This window comes from Elephas maximus, chromosome 16 (assembly GCF_024166365.1).
Source record: "Elephas maximus indicus isolate mEleMax1 chromosome 16, mEleMax1 primary haplotype, whole genome shotgun sequence".
Taxonomy (NCBI): domain Eukaryota; kingdom Metazoa; phylum Chordata; class Mammalia; order Proboscidea; family Elephantidae; genus Elephas; species Elephas maximus.
Window position 1 is genome coordinate 7500463 of NC_064834.1, and position 17221 is coordinate 7517683.

General features: G+C 53.4%; 1 protein-coding gene across 1 annotated transcript; it reads right to left on the bottom strand.

Annotated features, from left to right (window-relative positions):
- Positions 1-637: 637 nt before the first annotated feature.
- Positions 638-10828, bottom strand: PPIF (peptidylprolyl isomerase F). The gene is made up of 6 exons (XM_049855703.1): positions 10574-10828; positions 9323-9353; positions 8646-8734; positions 7573-7669; positions 6942-7017; positions 638-5386 (listed from the first exon to the last, which is right to left on the bottom strand). Exons 1-6 carry the CDS (start codon positions 10763-10765, stop codon positions 5251-5253), a joined length of 621 nt encoding a protein of 206 aa, XP_049711660.1. The 5' UTR covers positions 10766-10828; the 3' UTR covers positions 638-5250.
- Positions 10829-17221: the final 6393 nt, after the last annotated feature.

The following is a 17221-nucleotide window of genomic DNA, read 5'->3' on the forward strand; positions in this document are numbered from 1 at the left end:
ACAGCCATGTGGCCAGTGTTGGAGTGTGCTGAAGCTTCGTCTCTGGGACTTGTGAGGACTAAATTCTATTTGTTTTCTGGCCTTCCTGTGTGAGGCTCACTTCCTTGCACCACACCTGACAGACCATCCACAGACCCTCTTTGGGTCAAAACTAATATACTTGCCTTGTTCCACATGACTCTGAGCACAGATCTGACTTCTGGACCCCAAAGTCACTCACTGAGAAATGCTCTCTATCCTATACCCACCCAATGAGCCAGACCCTCCTCTGGATGGCTCCAGAGGGCCCTGGGGGCTCTTCCCCCATAGGTACCTTCACGGGGTGAGGCAGTGAGAAGCCACTTTTACCAGCACTATGGAAGAGCACAATGCCTACTAGCTCCCACAAAGCTGGGGGTGAACAGGCTGCTCCCCATCCCTGCTCTCAGTCATCTAAGGGCTCAGTCAGGCTCCTCTGGGGAAGCTTCTTCTGTAAGCTAAGGGTCTCCCTCCAGGCTCCCAGAAAGTCCTCTAAAAGAGTTTTAGATGTCTCTACTAGTGAGCCATGACCTCCCCTTTCCACCTTGCCCACTGTCTTAGTTATCCAGGGCTGCCGTAACAGAAATACCACAAGTGGGTGGCTTTAAGAGAAATTTTTTTTTTTATTGTGCTTTAAGTGAAAGTTTACAAATCAAGTCAGTATCTCACACAAAAATTTATATACACCTTGCTATGTACTCCTAGTTGCTCTCCCCCTAATGAGAAAGCACACTCCTCCTCTCCACCCTGTATTCCCACGTCCATTCAGCCAGCTTCTGTCCTCCTCTGCCTTCTCATCTCCCCTCCAGACAGGAGCTGCCCACATAGTCTCACATGTCTACTTGAGCCAAGAAGCTCGCTCCTCACCAGTATCATTTTCTGTCTTACAGTCGAGTCCAATCCCTGTCTGAAGAGTTGGCTTTGGAAATGGTTCCAGTCTTGGGCTAACAGAAGGCCTAGGGACCAGGACCTCTGGGGTCCTTCTAGTCTCAGTCAGACCATTAAGTCTGGTGTTTTTACAAGAATTTGAGGTGTACATCCCACTGTTCTCCTGCTCCATTAGGGATTCTCCGTTGTGTTCCCTGTCTGGGCAGTCATCGGTTGTAGCCAGGCACCATCTAGTTCTTCTGGTCTCTGGCTGATGTAGTCTTTTATTCACGCGGTAACAAACAGAAATTTATTCTCTCACAGTTTAGGAAGCTAGAAGTCTGAATTCAGAGTGCCTGCTCCAGGGGAAGGCTTTCTCTCTGTCTGCTCTGGAGGAAGGTCTTTGTCTCTTTCTGAGCTTCTGCTCCTGGACAATGTTCATGTGGCTTGGCATCTCTCTTCCCCCCTTCTCCTCTGCTTGCTTGTTTAGTCTCTTTTATATCTCAAAAGAGATTGACTCAATATACACCCTAAACTAATCCGGCCTCATTAACATAACAAAGACAACCCATTCCCAAATAGAATGATAACCACAGGCACAGAGGTTAGGATTTACAATACATATCTTGAGGGGCCATAATTCAATCCATAACAGCCACTCTGGCCTACACTCAAATTCTCAAACTTTAGTAGAAGAGTTACCTTACAATTCAGATTCCTAAATTCACCCTCAGAGATTTGTTTTCAAAGGTGGCAAGTGTGCCCCAGAAATCTGCCTGCTTTACAAACATTCCTTGATTCCTAGAAGAAACTTTGCTTTAGACCTTACCAGACCTGGGCAACATTTACAGAAATCCATTTTTATCAGGCAAAATCCTACAGAACCCAGAAGTGTGTTAAAATCTCACATGTTCTCACACCTGCTAAGTTAGAGAAGCCAAACACGATAAAGGAATTCCCGTATGATTCTATTTATACAAAGTTCTACAACAGGCAAAGTTAATCTCCTGTTACAGAATTTACATCAGTGGCCAGCCGGGGCAAGGAGGGAACTTTCTAGAGAAATGTAGGTATTTTCTAAATCTTAATTGGATGGTGGTCACTCAGTGTATACATTTGTCAAAAGTCATCAACCTGTGCCCTTGAAATACGTGAATGCTATTATATGTAAATTACGCCTCTATGAAGCGATTTTGGAAAAAGACCACGGTGTCTCAGAAAATGAAGTTTCCAATTTTAAGAAGCACCGTGTTTACATGGCGTCACATATGATCGTATCTACGACTCGCTACCTCACTCAGGCATCAAGTATTAACTGAGCACTTACCGAGAGCCGGCAATAACCCCTATATCACTTACACTCCCACTGTATACAGGAAAGGCCGTCAGGCCCGGCTCAGGCCCTTGCGCAGAGCGTGGGCAGAGCACTGCTAGGAATGGCTCTGCCCTCAGGTAACTCAGCCTTTTCTTTTTTCCTTTTTATTTATTTATTTACTGAGCTTTAGAAGACGGTTTATAGAACAAGCTAGTTTCTCAACAAACAGTACACACACTGTTGTTTGACATTGGTTAACAAGCCCACGACATGTCAACACTCTCCCTTCTCAACCCTGGGTTCCCTATTACCAGCTTTTCTGGTCCCTCTTGCCTTCCAGTCCCTGCCCCAGGGCTGGTGCACCCCTTTAGTCTTGTTTTGTTCCATGGGCCTGTTCAATCTTTGGCTGAAGGGTGAACCTCAGGAGTGACCTTATTACTGAGCTGAAAGGGTGTCCGGGGGCCATACTCTCAGGGTTTCTCCATTCTCTGCCAGGCCAGCAAGTCTAGTCTTAAAATTTTTTAAGTTAGAATTTTGTTCTACATTTTTCTCCAGCTCTGTCCGGGACCCTCTATTGTGATCCCTGTCAGAGCAGTCAGTGGTGGTAGCCAGGCACCATCTCGTCATACTGGACTCAGTCTGGTGGAGGCCGTGGTAGGTGTGGTCCATTAGGTAACTCAGTTTTTAGGAACTTCCTACATACTTATTCTGTGCCTCCCTCTACACTCATCTGGACAGTGGACAGATATGTGCTCGCACACACACACATACACACACAGTCCCTCCTCAACAAGAAGGAAATGCTCTGTGAACTAAACCCAAGTCCCACAGGCTCTGTGACCCTGACCCCTCTCAGACATCACCACAGGGCCAGAATATGTCTCAAAGGGCTGTCCCTCAAATTTGTCAGCGGTACCACTGCTATCCTGGAGTCCCCCAGGCAAAAAGGACACTCCAGATGGACTGAAGGCCTTGGCTGTGATGTCAGAAATCAGATGAGTTCTCAGCATGCATGACCTGAGCCTGTGCACTCTCAAAGGCCTCCAATAGAAACCCCTCTGGGCTTCCGGGGGCCCTGGGCTCTAGCTGCTCTGCTGACTGACTGACCAAGTCACCTTGAGCAACATGTCCCCAATTGTTGCCTCAGCTTTACCCGTCTATAAAATGGCCTGGATGAGCAATGACAAACAGTGTTTGTTTTTCTGATTAAAATGGGACTCAGGGGCCCATGCCCCTTATTTTCCTCCTGTTCTGCTCTGGGGACCCCTAGAGCTCCGCAGAACTGTTTGGATACTGCTAGGCCAGCTGAGCTCCTAATCCAAGCAGCTGAACTCTGCCTTCATGGAAACTCTCATGGCAGCCCCCGCCTCCATGACCTCAGAATGACTCTGACGTGTGACCTCACAGAAAGACTCAGGGAACCTCATCACTCCAAATGACCCATCCCGGCCACCATGACCTCAGAACGACTGCACTGACTTGTGACCCACATAACCTAGCTTGGGGAACCCCAATATGAAATAATTCTACAAAATAGCCTAACCTGAGCCCACATGCGTTCTCCATTAGCTGCTTACCTAACCACCCAACTCCCTGACCCCAAGCAGCCCTAGCTGTTTAAGGAAGTGCTAAATCACCTCCGACCTCCAGTTCTACCCTCCCTGTCAATTCAGAAACAACTAGAATACCAAACTTAAATGGCACATCAAGGATAGAAAAGTCCACTCCTAACCTTAGGTGGATCGTGGCTCCTTTACACAGGCATTTCTCCTCTTGACTAAGACCCTGACACGTGAACAATGTTCTGTCACCATCTTGGTCATCCCAGAGTGTTTAAGATGATGTGCCTGGCACCATGCTACACACCATGACCAGACTCAATCCTCACCAGCCTGAGGGGGCAAGACAGGCATTATTGCCACTGGACAGATTCAGCTTCCTTGGTCTCTACTATCCAGGTGGGGCTGGGATTCAGGACGCAGCCACTGTACAGAGTGTAGGCTGTAGATGCTAATATGGTGACATTCTGTCTGAGCCTCAGCTTCCTCATCTGTTAAGCAGGGATGACAATAATGGTGCCCTCACAGGGTGCTGGGGCGATGAAGTGAGGCAGTCCACATCAAAACCTTTAGCGTAACAATAACATGGTAACTCCAAAAAAGGTTGCCTCCATGTACTTAAGTTACACATGCTTTGTCCTAAAACCACGGACAACAGTCTTTTATAGAAAATAGGATTTATTTTCACATTTAAAGTGAAAACAAATGTTCCAGTGATGTTTCACATATATAGTCAACAGATGTAATTTATTAAAATCAAAGCTCCAGAGAAGACACGGTTACTTTCTCCCAGAGCACACGGCACATGTGCAGGTGTTTTCAACACAGGAATTCACAGTGACGAGGCACAGCTCACATGGGATCTGTTCCCGGGTCCATCTGCTTCTACCACCAGGGACCCTTCTCAAAGATGACAGCAGCAAACCAGAGGGATTCACAGTAGCCGGGAGGAAAGGCCTCGGCCACGGGGACCTTCACGAAGCCCAGAATTCTGTTTCAAAAGCCAAGCCACCAATTCAGGTCCCACCCTGGCATGGCGTAGTATCACAGCTTCATGTCTAGTCAATCTCGTTAGTTAAATTACTCCAAACAGGAAGACGAAAGTATCATAGCCCTTTTGTAGCAACTGGCTTTCCCCTTGGCCCAGGAAAAGGGAAAAACCTTTCCTGAATATTAGGCCATCATCCCCACGTCCAAGGCACAGAAGAACTTGGGCTGGGTGATGGAAGACAAGGCCTGCTGAGGGCGGGGGCACCTGGTGTCTACACAGACTTGTGGAAGGGGGCTGTGAGGAGGGTGGACACTGGGGAAGCAGCCTGGGGGTGCCCAGTCGAGGTCTGGTATTCCTGAGGCCTTCTTCGAGCACATGGCGGTGGGGCAGCAAGCAGTAGGCAACTCTCCAGGGCACCTTCACTGAGACCCTAAAGCTGTTACCTGGATGAGTCAACACACCCACACGGCTGCTGCCACCCTTGCACGCCTGGCCACAGGTTAGCTCAGCTGGCCACAGTCTGTGATGACAATTTTCTTGGACGTCTTCCCACTCTTGGAGCCAAAAGATTCTATTTTCTTCACTACATCCATGCCCTCCTTGACGTGGCCGAACACGACATGTTTGCCATCCAGCCTGGGAGGAAACGAGCTGAGTGAGCAGAAAGGAACCAGAGGAACCAGAACCAGCACCCCGAGTCAACTCTGACTCATGGCGACCCCACGTGTGTCTGAGTAGAACTGTGCTCCGTGGGGTTTTCAACGGCTGATTTTTTGGGGAAATGGACTGTCAGGCCTTTCTTCCAAGGCATCTCTGGGTGGATTTGAACCACCCATCTTTCAGTTAGCAGCCAAGCATGTCGACCATTTGTACCACCCAGGGACTCTGAGCAGAAATAAGGGTAGCATGATGTCACTAACGTCAGAGCCAGTGGCAATGGAATTAGTACCCAAAGCAGCATTATGAAAGGAGCCCACACTCAAGAGCTGGACCCACAACCCAAAACTCCACTCTCAAGCCCTGCTGAGCTCTCTGAAATACACCACGGAGGATACAGGGCTCCCAAAACGGTCTGCCACTCACGTGCCACGTGATCAGGCCCCGGGCCACTTCACCTCAGTCCCGGTCACCTTAGCTATAAAAAGCAAGTTATTCTTGTTTGGCACAGGGAGAAAGTGGGATATCAAACTACTCTGAAGAAATGACAAGTCTATGCCCATGGAGCTACTTGAATAAAAAAAAAAAAATGAATTATGAGGTGAGAGCCATATTACAAATGCAGTAAAATTAAGTCGTGGAAGAAGGAGATGCTTGAGCAGCTTTCAATCTGAGGGAGTTCCAAGAATCTAAAAGGCGTGCAGTCTAGCTCCACTGAGGCCAAGACTGGTTGCAGCCAAGCACAGAACAGCAGGATCCATTAAGGGCCCCAGTGAAGGAGCAAAGAGCAGGCAGAGCCAGCAGGGACCTGTCTCCTGAAAATCTTTGCAATGGGTGATAAGTATTAGCTTCCAGCCTGCTGCTGTCCCCTCAACCCCAGGTGTTCCAGAGATAGATAGGACGCTGGGGACTTTGGTGGGGAAGAAAACTACATGCTTACAAGATTGTGACTTTCTAAAAGGGACAGGGAAACTTATCTTTTAGTGGAAAATTTACCAGGGAAAAGATATCCCTAAAATCCATGGACATGAAGGAAAGAGGGCTCTAGGGGGCTGGTAGCTATCTGCAAGCCTAGCTAACACAGGATCTCGATGAGAAGGCTGGCATGATATCCAAACGTCTACTGCAGCAGTTTCCAAGGTGCCTCCCAGGGCTGAAAGGTACACCTGGGGAGCACCAGGTTAAGCCAAACAAGCAGGCTTTCGCTGCAGGCCATCCCAAGTCCCAACATATCCTGCAGCGTCTCCTAAATGCACTGGGGAGAAGAACCTTTTTTGCAGAACAGACTTTGAGAAAACTCCAGCTGACAGCAACACTGGGAAGCCGGATCATGAGAGTGGCAGGAATGGTCCAGATTCTAGCCCCAGTCTCTTCTCTCTCTCTCTCTCACAGACGTACAGCCCAGGGAGGACTGCCACTATGCTGCAGCACAGACAGTTCAGACCTCACACTGCCTGCCCCTGAGAGCACATGAACCCTCCTCCACGGTGGCCTCTCATTCCCAGGGGGCCATATGCCAGAGGGTGGGACTCACCAGTCTGTCTTTATGGTGCAAATGAAGAACTGGGAGCCGTTGGTGTTGGGGCCTGCATTGGCCATGGACAAGACGCCTGCAAAAACAAGCAGTGGTGAGCCACACTGCCCCAGGAGGTATCTCACCTGGGAAGTCACTCAAAAGAGCAGTCCGCAAAAACCACACAGGGACATTCAAGACCACAGATCCTGGGGCCCAGAGAGAACCAGGGCCGAGGACCAGTTCCCCAGGGCTTGTCTGCCCTCGCTGCCTGCTGGGGCCGCCAGGGCCAAGAAGGAAAGGGCCCAGCAGAAGGCCTCAGAGGCAGAGGCCCCCAGCCCTGACCTCAGGCTTTTCTACCTTCTACCCTGGGCCTTAAAGGAACAGCCCCGGGGTTTTGCTTAAAGGCTCTCAAGTTCCCAAAGGAAAGTGTGTTTCTTAAATCGAGATCACAGAATAAGAAAGCTCTAGGGCAACCCAACAAGGCAGACACAGTGCTGAGGGAAAGAAGGCCCGTCCTCAGATGTTGAGCAATTACGGGACTGTGACCTCCCAGGGCCTGCCTGGGCAGGGCGGGGCAGGGCTGCTGGCTTCCAGGCTGGCTCAAAGCGGTGGGAAAGCACTCAGACAAGAGGGGAACGGACCCACTCACCTGGCCCCTCATGCTTTAGCGTGAAGTTCTCATCAGGAAAGCGGCTCCCGTAGATGGACTTCCCACCTGTGCCATTGTGGTTCGTGAAGTCACCCCCCTGGGGAGCACAGAACACCTTCTGAATGGCCATCACACAGAGCCGGCAGGTGGCAGGCAGCTCCCAACCCACCCCTAGGCCCGCCCAGCCCGAAGCCCCTCAGGCAAAGGAGTCAATAAAAATCCAAAGAAATAAGAAAAAGAAAATACAGCTTAAATATTTCCTGCCATATTAATTATGCTGGTTTCTGAATGACTCACTTTAATATCCAAGCAAGTTTTTAAATGATCCTTAAAGGGCCTAAAGGCCTAAGGGCCATTCTGAAACAATTCTTAGTGACCCAGATTTTTCAACCCACGACTCTGGACTTCAAAGAGGTCATGACAGCCATGTCACTGCCTGGAGACTAGACTGGCCCCAGGACACTAACCCCTGACCTTGAAGGGTCTGCCGTAACAGATGGACCCTAACGTGGCTCAGGCTCTGAGCCCTGGGAAGTGCTGCTGTCAACACCTACCCTAAAACCGCTGACGCAGCAATACAACGCTCCTGAAAAACAGGCACGCACACTTCACTGAGAAAAATGTCCTTCCCCAGCCCGAGCTTTCTGGAAAGAGCTCAAGTCCAGACATGTGTGTTCTCCCTCCTCCTCCTCCTCTCCCTCTCTCTCTCCATCTCCAGGCCGAGAGGGCAAAGCCTCCCAGGGCTATTGGAATATGCCGGTCCTTCAAAGCCTTAAGACCCACATACCCTCCTCCCTTACCAGCTCAGCCATCCTAGCCCAGCTGGGCAGGGCCCTCCTGCCACTTGCCCTGTTGCTTAACTCCTGGGGCAGGGAAGGGCCCTGGCAGCCCGGATAAGCCATGCCCCTAAGGTGAGGACAAGCCAGCACGAGTGACCACAGCTGCCCTAGTCGGTGCCACCCACGCACCAGGCATGAGCTCACACACTGCAGCCTCCCAACAACCCTATGAGATAGCCACCCTTGTCATCCTGCTTACAGAAGATGACACTGAGACAGGGAGGCCCATGTTACCTGGCACATGAAGGACGGAATCACCCTGTGGAAGGTTGAGCCTTTGTAGCCGAAGCCCTTCTCACCAGTACACAGTGCTCTGAAGTTTTCTGAGGGGTGAGGAAGCAGCACGTGAATGAGGCGGGTCCCAACCCCGGGATCACACAGACCCAGCCAGCGCCACCACTAACCCCACCAGTAGGTGACGAGAGTGGAAGGACCCCATGCTCACACAGGGTCTGTTCTGCCCAACTCACTGTGGCCTGGGGCAAGTCACTTCCCTTCTCTGACCTCAGTGTCCCAAACATGGTGGTAAGGGCACTTGCTCCTGGCTGTTCCAGCACCAGGTCAGTGAGGCAGGGTGTCAAAGGGGTGTGTACCCACCACCCTTCCCCATCAGACGCCAAGAGGGAGAAGCTGTCACTGCCCAGGGAAAAGGACAGGGGATTTACATGCTATCTTTAACTTATTCCAAGGCTCCCAGCTACTACTGGACAGGTTGGCAGAGCCAAAACTGGGGCCAGGGAGGGACAGAAGTTTGTCCCAGAGACCCTAGCAGCTGAGCCCCACATGGAACTCCCTCTGGCCGCCAGTCTCCAATGCCCTGGCTCCTCTCAACAGCCCCCCACCCCTCCCTGGCTCTCTCCCCCGCCCCCTCCCAGCTAGACCAGACTCTGGAAGCCCACGACCTGTCTTACCTGCCGTCTTTGGCACAACATCTGCCTTCAGCTGTCGGGAGAGAAGACCCACAAAAGATGGTCAGTCTGGAGGCAAGGGAGGAAGGAACTTGCCACCACCCAAGCCCCACAGAGGCAGAGAGGCAGTGGTAAATGCCCTGTGGCAATATCTGCCGGCAGCCCCAACAGCTATCATTTCTGGCAGCTGCTTCCTGAACTCCAGGCTGGGAGGCAGAGGCCTAGGTTTCCTCATCTGTCAAAAGCCATGACAATGCCCTCCTGGCCTACTCCCCTGGCAGAACTGCCAGAGGTACTACAGCTGGGTGCAGAGCCTCAGGGCCTGGAGAGAGGGCCTTGTCCAAGCTCCTTGGTGTGCAGATGGGAAACTGAGGCTGGGAGCAGCAGCTCAAGTAAGGAAATGCCAGGAAATGGGTAATTAGGGCCCTCTCCCAGCAAGCGTTTTGCCTCCCAGCTTCAAGAGCCACGATGAGCCAAACCATTAGATTAAATGGGAGCAGGGGGTGTTCTGCCCATTTTCCAGAAGAGGAAACTGAGACTTAACAAGTCACCCAACACTAATTGCCCCACCCACCCCCTCTTTTTTTTTTGCTTGAAGGATACCCCTGGCTTCACCTCTGTTACCTTCCAGACTGTGGCAACTAACAGCTACAATTTATTTCTTGCTTTGTTTTAAAATGGCCCCAGAGAAAGAGTGGGGGGCAGGTGCTGAGCGTCACCCCCAGGTGGGAGGCTAGGGTTCCCGTCCCCCAGGGCACTGCCCCGGTAGTCCGTCTGGGCTGGCTGGAGAGGCCTGCAGGCGGCTCTAGGCTTCCCAAAGCGCCCAGCGCGGGAGCCCCACAGCGGGGGCGGGGCCGGGGCCTTATTGTGCAAGGGCCGCCACGTGAGCACATGGGGGGTCCTGTCGCCCGGCCCGAGCCCCCGGCGCCCACCACCGGACCACCGGACGGCGCCCACCACCGGACTCGGGTCTGAGTTTGGACCTAAAGGGATCTCGGAGCCCCCACCACCCTGAGGACGGGCAATCTGATATCCGACCTTGAACTCTGCCCCTCTGACAGGTGCCCTGCTCCCCCCGCCTCCATTAATGCAAAGCTCCAGACCAGCCCGGCGCCCTTTCTCAGAGACGGGGAAACTGAGGCCCAGGGAGGCCCAAGGTCACCCAGCGAGCCAGGCCCAGCGCGGGCGGGGGCGCAGGGCTGTCCGGGGCCGTGCCCAGGCGCAGGGCAGCGCTCTCCGGCCCGGCGGCCTCACCTCCAGCACCACGCGGCCGAGCGGCTGCCCGTCGGCGCCCACGTCCAGGTACACGAGCGGGTTCCGGGCCGAGGAAGAGGGCGGGCCGCGGGCGCCGCTGCTGCAGACGCGGGCGGCGGGGAGGCGCAGCGGCGCGGGCCGCGGGGCAGAGAGCAGGCCGAGAAGGCGGGGGCCGCAGCGCAGCGCCAGCATCGCGGGCGCGGGTCGGGAGACCGGCAGGGGGAGGCGAGGCGGCAGGAACGGAGGTCGCGGGCGCCCGGGAGCCGACTCGGGAGCTGCAGCGCGCCGCCGCCTTTATAGGCCGGGCCGCCCCCAGGCCCCGCCCCCAGGCCCCGCCCCCAGGCCCGCCCCGGGCCCCGCCCCAGGCCCCGACCAGGCCGCTTCCAGGCCCCGACCAGGCCCCGCCCCAGGCCGCTTCCAGGCCCCGCCCTCAGGTCACGCCCCCAGACCCGCCCCGGGCCCCGCCCCAGGCCCCGACCAGGTCCCGCCCCCAGACCCGCCCCGGGCCCCGACCCGGCCGCTTCCAGGGCCCGCCCTCAGGTCCCGCCCCCAGGCCCGCCCGAGCCCCGACCAGGCCGCTTCCAAGGCCCGACCACGCCCGCCCGGGCCCCGCCCCAGGCCCCGCCCCAGGCCGCTTCCAGGCCCCGCCCCCAGGCCCTGTCCGCGGGCGACCCCTGCTGGGCCCAGCGGGCAGCGCCGCAGGCTCCTGGGGAGGACCGTGGAAGCGCCCGCAACACACTGCACCAAGGCCGGAGACCGGCCCCAGGGACAGATGGGGCCTCGCAAAAGGAGGCCAGTTCCATTTTTTGGGCATCCCAATAAATGGGAAAATGAAAAACTAATGCTAAAACGTGGTTGACTTCAAAATATGAGCATCCGTTCGTATTCAGTTGAATAGCAAAGGTCTGCGTTTGAACCCTTCGTAAACGTGGGCTCAGGCAAACTTGCCTCCTTGCCGCCCCTTCCCCACAGGCCCTGGAGACAGGGAGGCCAAGAGAGAAGGTGGCCGCGACAGTCAGAGAAAAGTGAGAGGCGGGGTTAAAGAGCCAGGTGGTGGGAGGAGACACACAGAGATACCTCCCGTGGTCGCTAAGGGCCTCCTTGTCCTGGTCTGGGCGTGTCTCCAGATGGTTCCAGAGACCAGACCATCTTCCCGCAAGACTGGAGACACAGCCTGGGCGTGTCGTGCGCCTGCCAGACCCCGACCCTCCACCAAGACTGGCTCTGACACCCCTTCCTTTACCCCCACCAGCCAGGGCAGGGGCTGCTGGCTCCTCTTCCCTCCCTCACACCTTGGAGCAGACCTCCTGGCTGACTGCACCGTGCCTGCAGGTAACAGAACTCAGTGGCTAGTGTAAGGAAAAGTGACAGAAAAGCCAAGGCACAGAAGAGAAGGGAACTGAGTGGGGGGAGCCACAGCAAGGGTGGGCTCCACAAGGATCTGGGAGGCAGCAGGAGGCCCATGGTGAATGAGTAATGGGTATGGGCCTGGAGAGACATCTGGGCCAATACCCTACTGTGTAGATGGGAAACCGAGGCCCAAAGAGGGGAAGACACTGGTCAGGGCTAAGAACGCTTCCCACCGCCAGCCTGTGCCAGCCTTCTTAGACTCTCTGGGCCTCAGTTTCCCCTTATGTACAGGTGATGATAAACATTCCCCTGCTGTCTTTACAGGTTTGTTTTAAGGATAAAATGAATGAGAGAGAGTGGTTTGTCGGCTGCTCAGTGCTGTGCCCATGAGCATGTGGGCAGAATTCAGACTGCCTTTGCTTAGGTTTGGAGCTCAGAGGGCAGAGGGTCTCAGCTACAGGTCCTCAGAGGCCTGAGGGGGCCAGAGAAGAGGGTGGGGCTGAGCCTTGGAGGCAGGTGGGCTTGACCTGGGACCAGCTCTGGGCTTAACCTGCTGTGGGCCCTGAATCAGCTCACAGGAAGGGGTCAGGTAGCAAAATGTTAGCCCAAGGGAAGTCATGAGGCCAGAGCACAGTGTCCTAGCCTCTTGAGAATCCTAGTTTGGCTCTTTTTCCAGAAGTTCACAGACCCCTTGTCTGTACGCTGGGCACAGAGGGGCCTGAACATTCAATGAAGCCCTAGCCTTCTGGAGCCCAGGTGCTCCCCAGGTCCCAGCCCAGGATGAGGCCCTGCTTTGCCCTGGGGAGTGGCCCTCTCCTCTCGGGATTGTGCCCTAAAGTATAGCAGACCTGAGGGGGGCGCCTGCTTGCTCCCTGTCCTGTCCTGGGTCTGTCTGTGCTGTCCACACATCTGTCTCCCAGGCCTTCCTATCAGTGCTGCACATTTGAAAGAGCAGGAAAGGAATCACCCGCATGCCTTGCGAAAAGCTTCCTGAGAGCCCAGGCTCCATTCTTCCACTTACATGAAATATCCAGACAGGTGAATCCAGAGAGGCTGAAAACAGATCGGTGGTTAGTTGACAGGTGGGAAGGGGGAGCAACTGCTTCATGGATATGGGGTTTCCTTTTTGGGGTGATGAAAATGTTCTGGACCTAGATAGAGGTGGTGGCTGGACAACGTCGTGAATGCACTGAACGCCACTGAATTGTGTACTCCAAAATGGTTAATTTTATGTTATGTAATGTTTACTTAAAAAAAATCCCAAGGCCTAGTGGCAGAAGGCCTTGAAGGCCAGGCTGGGCTTGACATTGTTGGACAGCACTCGGGAGCCATCGATATAGTGCAATGCCCCCATTCCCTGGACCCTGAAGAGGAGACCAGCCTCCTTCACCTAGGCCAGCATCATTCCTCCCACCCTGTTTGGGAAATCAAACATCATTACTACTTCCTGCCCAAGCCAGAGAAAAGTTCCACCTTCCCTACAGGCTTGGCTGTGAAGTCATCCCTACCTCTGCTGTCCTCAGTGGTATTAGGAGGAGGGACAGTCCCTGGAGTGAGCCATGAGCTGAAACATGCCCGGCCTTCGAGAGCTCTGAGCCCAGGTGAGATCAGGCAGGTGTCAGCACTCACCTGGCTCTGGGGCTATTTATAGATTCTACCATCATCAGGAATAGCAGCCTTTCTCTCCACTCAGCCCAAGTGGCTTCTTATTCAGGGTGTTAATCATTTTTGTCACCCAGGGATTCTGTAATACTGCCCCTGGCTGTCACAGTGCCAAAGAACAGTCAGGTCGTGCTGAGCTCGGAGATCACATTCAAGGGATGCAAACTCAGATACCTACAGGGGCCAGGGAGGTGGCATAATGCATGAGGCATGCTGGGCAAGGCCATAGGGAGTGAGGGGAGGTGCACTGTGTCCAAACGGCTAATGCACAGTCCAGTTAAAGGGGCAGCTGCTGCCCAGTCCAGCCAATCGTTGCATATGGGAGTGTGGGCCCAATGTAGCCAGGTTTTCACATTTTTAAGTAAAAGCTAAAGATCTGGGGCTTTATGGAATCTCCTACTTTGGACGTGTTTTCAGGAGGGATTAGTCCCTGAAGAAGGACATCATGCTTGGTGAAATGGAGGGTCAGAGAAGGAGAGGAAGACCCTCAACAAGATGGATTGACATAGTGGCTGCAACAATGGGCTCGAGCATAGCAACAATTGTGAGGATGGTGCAGGACCAGGCAGTGTTTCGTTCTGTTGTCCATAGGGTTGCTGTGAGTTGGAACCGGCTCAACAGCGCCTAACAACATAACAACAGTTTTTAAATATTGGAAACCAATTTTTAAATAAAATTAAACACTTGAATGAGCCGTAAATAACATACCCACAGCCTCTGTGGGTATAAGGCCTCTGGACCAGTTGTTTGCAAGCTCTGATCGCCATTATATAGATGAAAGGACTGAATCTCAAAGAAGGCCAGGGACTTGCCCACAGTCAGAAGCCCTCTCTTGACTCTTTCTGTAAGGTTCACTCAGCAGTCATGTTCTTAGAACACCTAGTATGTGCCCCACCACTCGTTGGTCGGTTTGTCATGCTGTGGTGGCTTGCACATTGCTATGATGCTGGCAATTGTGCCACCTGTCTTTCAAATACTTACAGGCTCATTGTGGTGGACAGGTTTCAGCAGAACTCCTAGACTAAGAGAGACTAGAAAGAAAGACCTGGTGATCTGCTTCCAAAAATTAGTCACTGAAAACCTTATGGATCACAACAAAACGTTGTCCAACTGGCTTGCTTAAGGCATGGCATCAGGGATCAATCACTGGAGGAGGACAACATGTTTGATGAAGTGGAGGGCCAGAAAGGGCGAGGGAGACTCTCTTAGTCATCTAGTGCTGCTATAACACAAATACCACGAGTGGATGGCTTTAACAAAGAGAAGTTCATTCTCACACGGTCCAGTAGGCTATAAGTGCGAATTCAGGGTGTTAGCTCCAAAAATAAAAGGCTTTTTCTCTCTGTCAGCTCTGGAGGAAGGTCCTTCTTGTCAACATTCCCCTGGACTAGGAGCATCTCCGCACAGGAACCCTGGGTCCAAAGGACACACTCTGCTCCCGGTGCGTCTTTCTTGGTGATATGAGGTCCCCATTCTCTGCTCACTTCTCTTTCCTTTTGTCTCTTGTAAGATAAAAGGTGGTGCAGGCCACACTCGAGGGAACATCCCTCTACATTCGATCAGGGATGCTACCAGAGTGAGGGTGTTATGTCCCACCCTAAACTTGTTTAGGCACAGGCAGAGATTATGATTTATAACACATAGGAAAATCACAAAATGGAGGACAACCACACATGGCCTAACCAAGTTGAGACATATTTTGGAAGGACACAATTCAATCCATTACAGAGACCCACAGTGAAATGGATTGGCACAATAACCGCAATGATGGATTCAAACAAGCCAGCGAGTGTGAGGATGACGCAGGACTAGGTGATGTTTGTCACCATGTATGTAAGGTCACCATGAATCAGAGGCAACTTGACAGCAGCTGTCTATCTCTCTCTCTCCTATATGCCAGGCTCTGAGCTTCCTCTTGGGGACGCAGAAGGACAGAGACTGGCACAGGCTGTCGAGCAGCAGTGTGGTGACAGGTGCTGTGGGAAGGAACCCCTCCAGGTGGCCCTGTGTGCACGCCAGGGGAATGCCATGGCTGTCGTGTGGTTTAAGATCTGCTTGGCCTGGAGAGGTCTTGACTTGGGGTCAAGTTGGCCCTGCTGTGGGGACGGGGTGGGGTTTCCATGAAGGCTGAGACCATTGCCAGCATCAGGCACCCAGTGTCCCAACCTGGGCTACAACCAGGATAATGGTCCTTAGAGCAGGCCTTGGGCTTTACCTCCCCTGCTCTGTTTGAGGGGCCTGTGGGCCTGTGGGTCAGGAGAGCTTCTCTCATGTGCTGCTGTCAGAAGAGAGGTTCCCAGGTAAGAGCTCGGAATCCAGCCACCACCGCCACCGCCACCTCCACCAGCTGCCGTCAAGTCAATTCCGACCAATGGCGACCCCATGTATGCAGAGTAGAGCTGCCCCATAGGGTTTTCAGTGGCTAGGACCTTTTGGAAGCAGATTGCCAGGCCTTTCTCCCGAGGCACCTCTGGTAGGTTCAAACCGCCAACTTTTTGGTTAGTAGCCAACGCATTGTTTAACCATGTCTGCCACCCAAGGACTCCTAGAATTAAACCAGGCTTTGTGAATTAACCACTGTGACGGCTACACTCTCTGGGTGTGTTCCTCAGTGACACCTCAGCCCTTCGTGTAGTCAGGATAAATGTTTCAGCCTCCTGCAGCCAGCTTCCAGAACCAAGGGTGGGCTCTGGGCCCTGCCGAACAAGAACATGGCTCGAGGCAGGGAAAGGCTTGGGAGGGGAGGTTTCCACCAAGGCCCAGTGCAGTGGAGTCACAGCGACCAGGAGAAGGTCTGGAGAGTGAGACTGGGCTGTACAAGACCCCATGGTAATCTGGGCCTGGCTGGCCACCCAACCGTGGCAGGTCCTGGGCGAGGCAGCCAGCACAGCATGGCAGGGCTCGAAGGGCGGACCACACGGCTGCCGGGCTCTTGCACAACCTGCCTGGCACAGCCTCCCACAGCTCAAGGAAGCTAGCCATCCCTGTTTGCCTGCCTTGTCCACAGGAATCTAGATGGGCAGACCTGGGAGCTGAGGACGGCTTCCCAAGGTGAGACTCAGCTGCCCCCAAAGGGGAGGAGGCGCGGGGCCCCGAAAGTGTGGATTGGAGACAGGCAACACTCAGGTGGAGACTAGGCTCCCCGTTTCACTCATCCATTTATTTTGCAGTTATTGTCTGAGCCCCTGCTGTGTGCCTGACACATTTATAGGCACCAGAAATACAGTGATCATTAGACCAAAAGGTAAACTTATATTCTCATGGGGAAGGTAGAGGACAATAAGACAGAGAGCGAGAGGAAGAAAAGAAAGGAAGGGTGGGAGGGAGGGAGGGTAGGAGGAAGGGAAAGAGAGAAGGCAGATGATTTCAGATAGGGGTATTTTTTATACAGAAGTGAAACACAGTCATGTGATAGTGACTGGGGTGAGAGGTGCTACTTTGCCAGGGGGTTGGGTGTGGCCTCATCGAGGAGGTAACATTGGGACCAAGTCCCATGTAGCTGTGTGAGCTCAGGGAGGTTTCATGGCTTCCCTGAGCCTTTGTCTCCTCATCTGTATGGATCTGTACTAATGCCTACCTCACAGAACTAGTCCTGTTCAGGGGAATGATGTCGTGAACGGCTTGGACAGCCTCGGG

What these genes read in the sequence shown, in the direction of transcription:
- PPIF (XM_049855703.1), bottom strand. Translation starts at nt 10,765, where the DNA reads ATGCTGGCGCTGCGCTGCGGCCCCCGCCTTCTCGGCCTGCTCTCTGCC. An exon ending in GCTAAAGCATGAGGGGCCAG is followed by an intron (nt 7,018 to 7,572) that starts GTGAGTGGGTCC and finishes TTGTTTTTGCAG; the next exon opens with GCGTCTTGTCCATGGCCAAT. An exon ending in TGCACCATAAAGACAGACTG is followed by an intron (nt 5,387 to 6,941) that starts GTGAGTCCCACC and finishes GTTTCCTCCCAG; the next exon opens with GCTGGATGGCAAACATGTCG.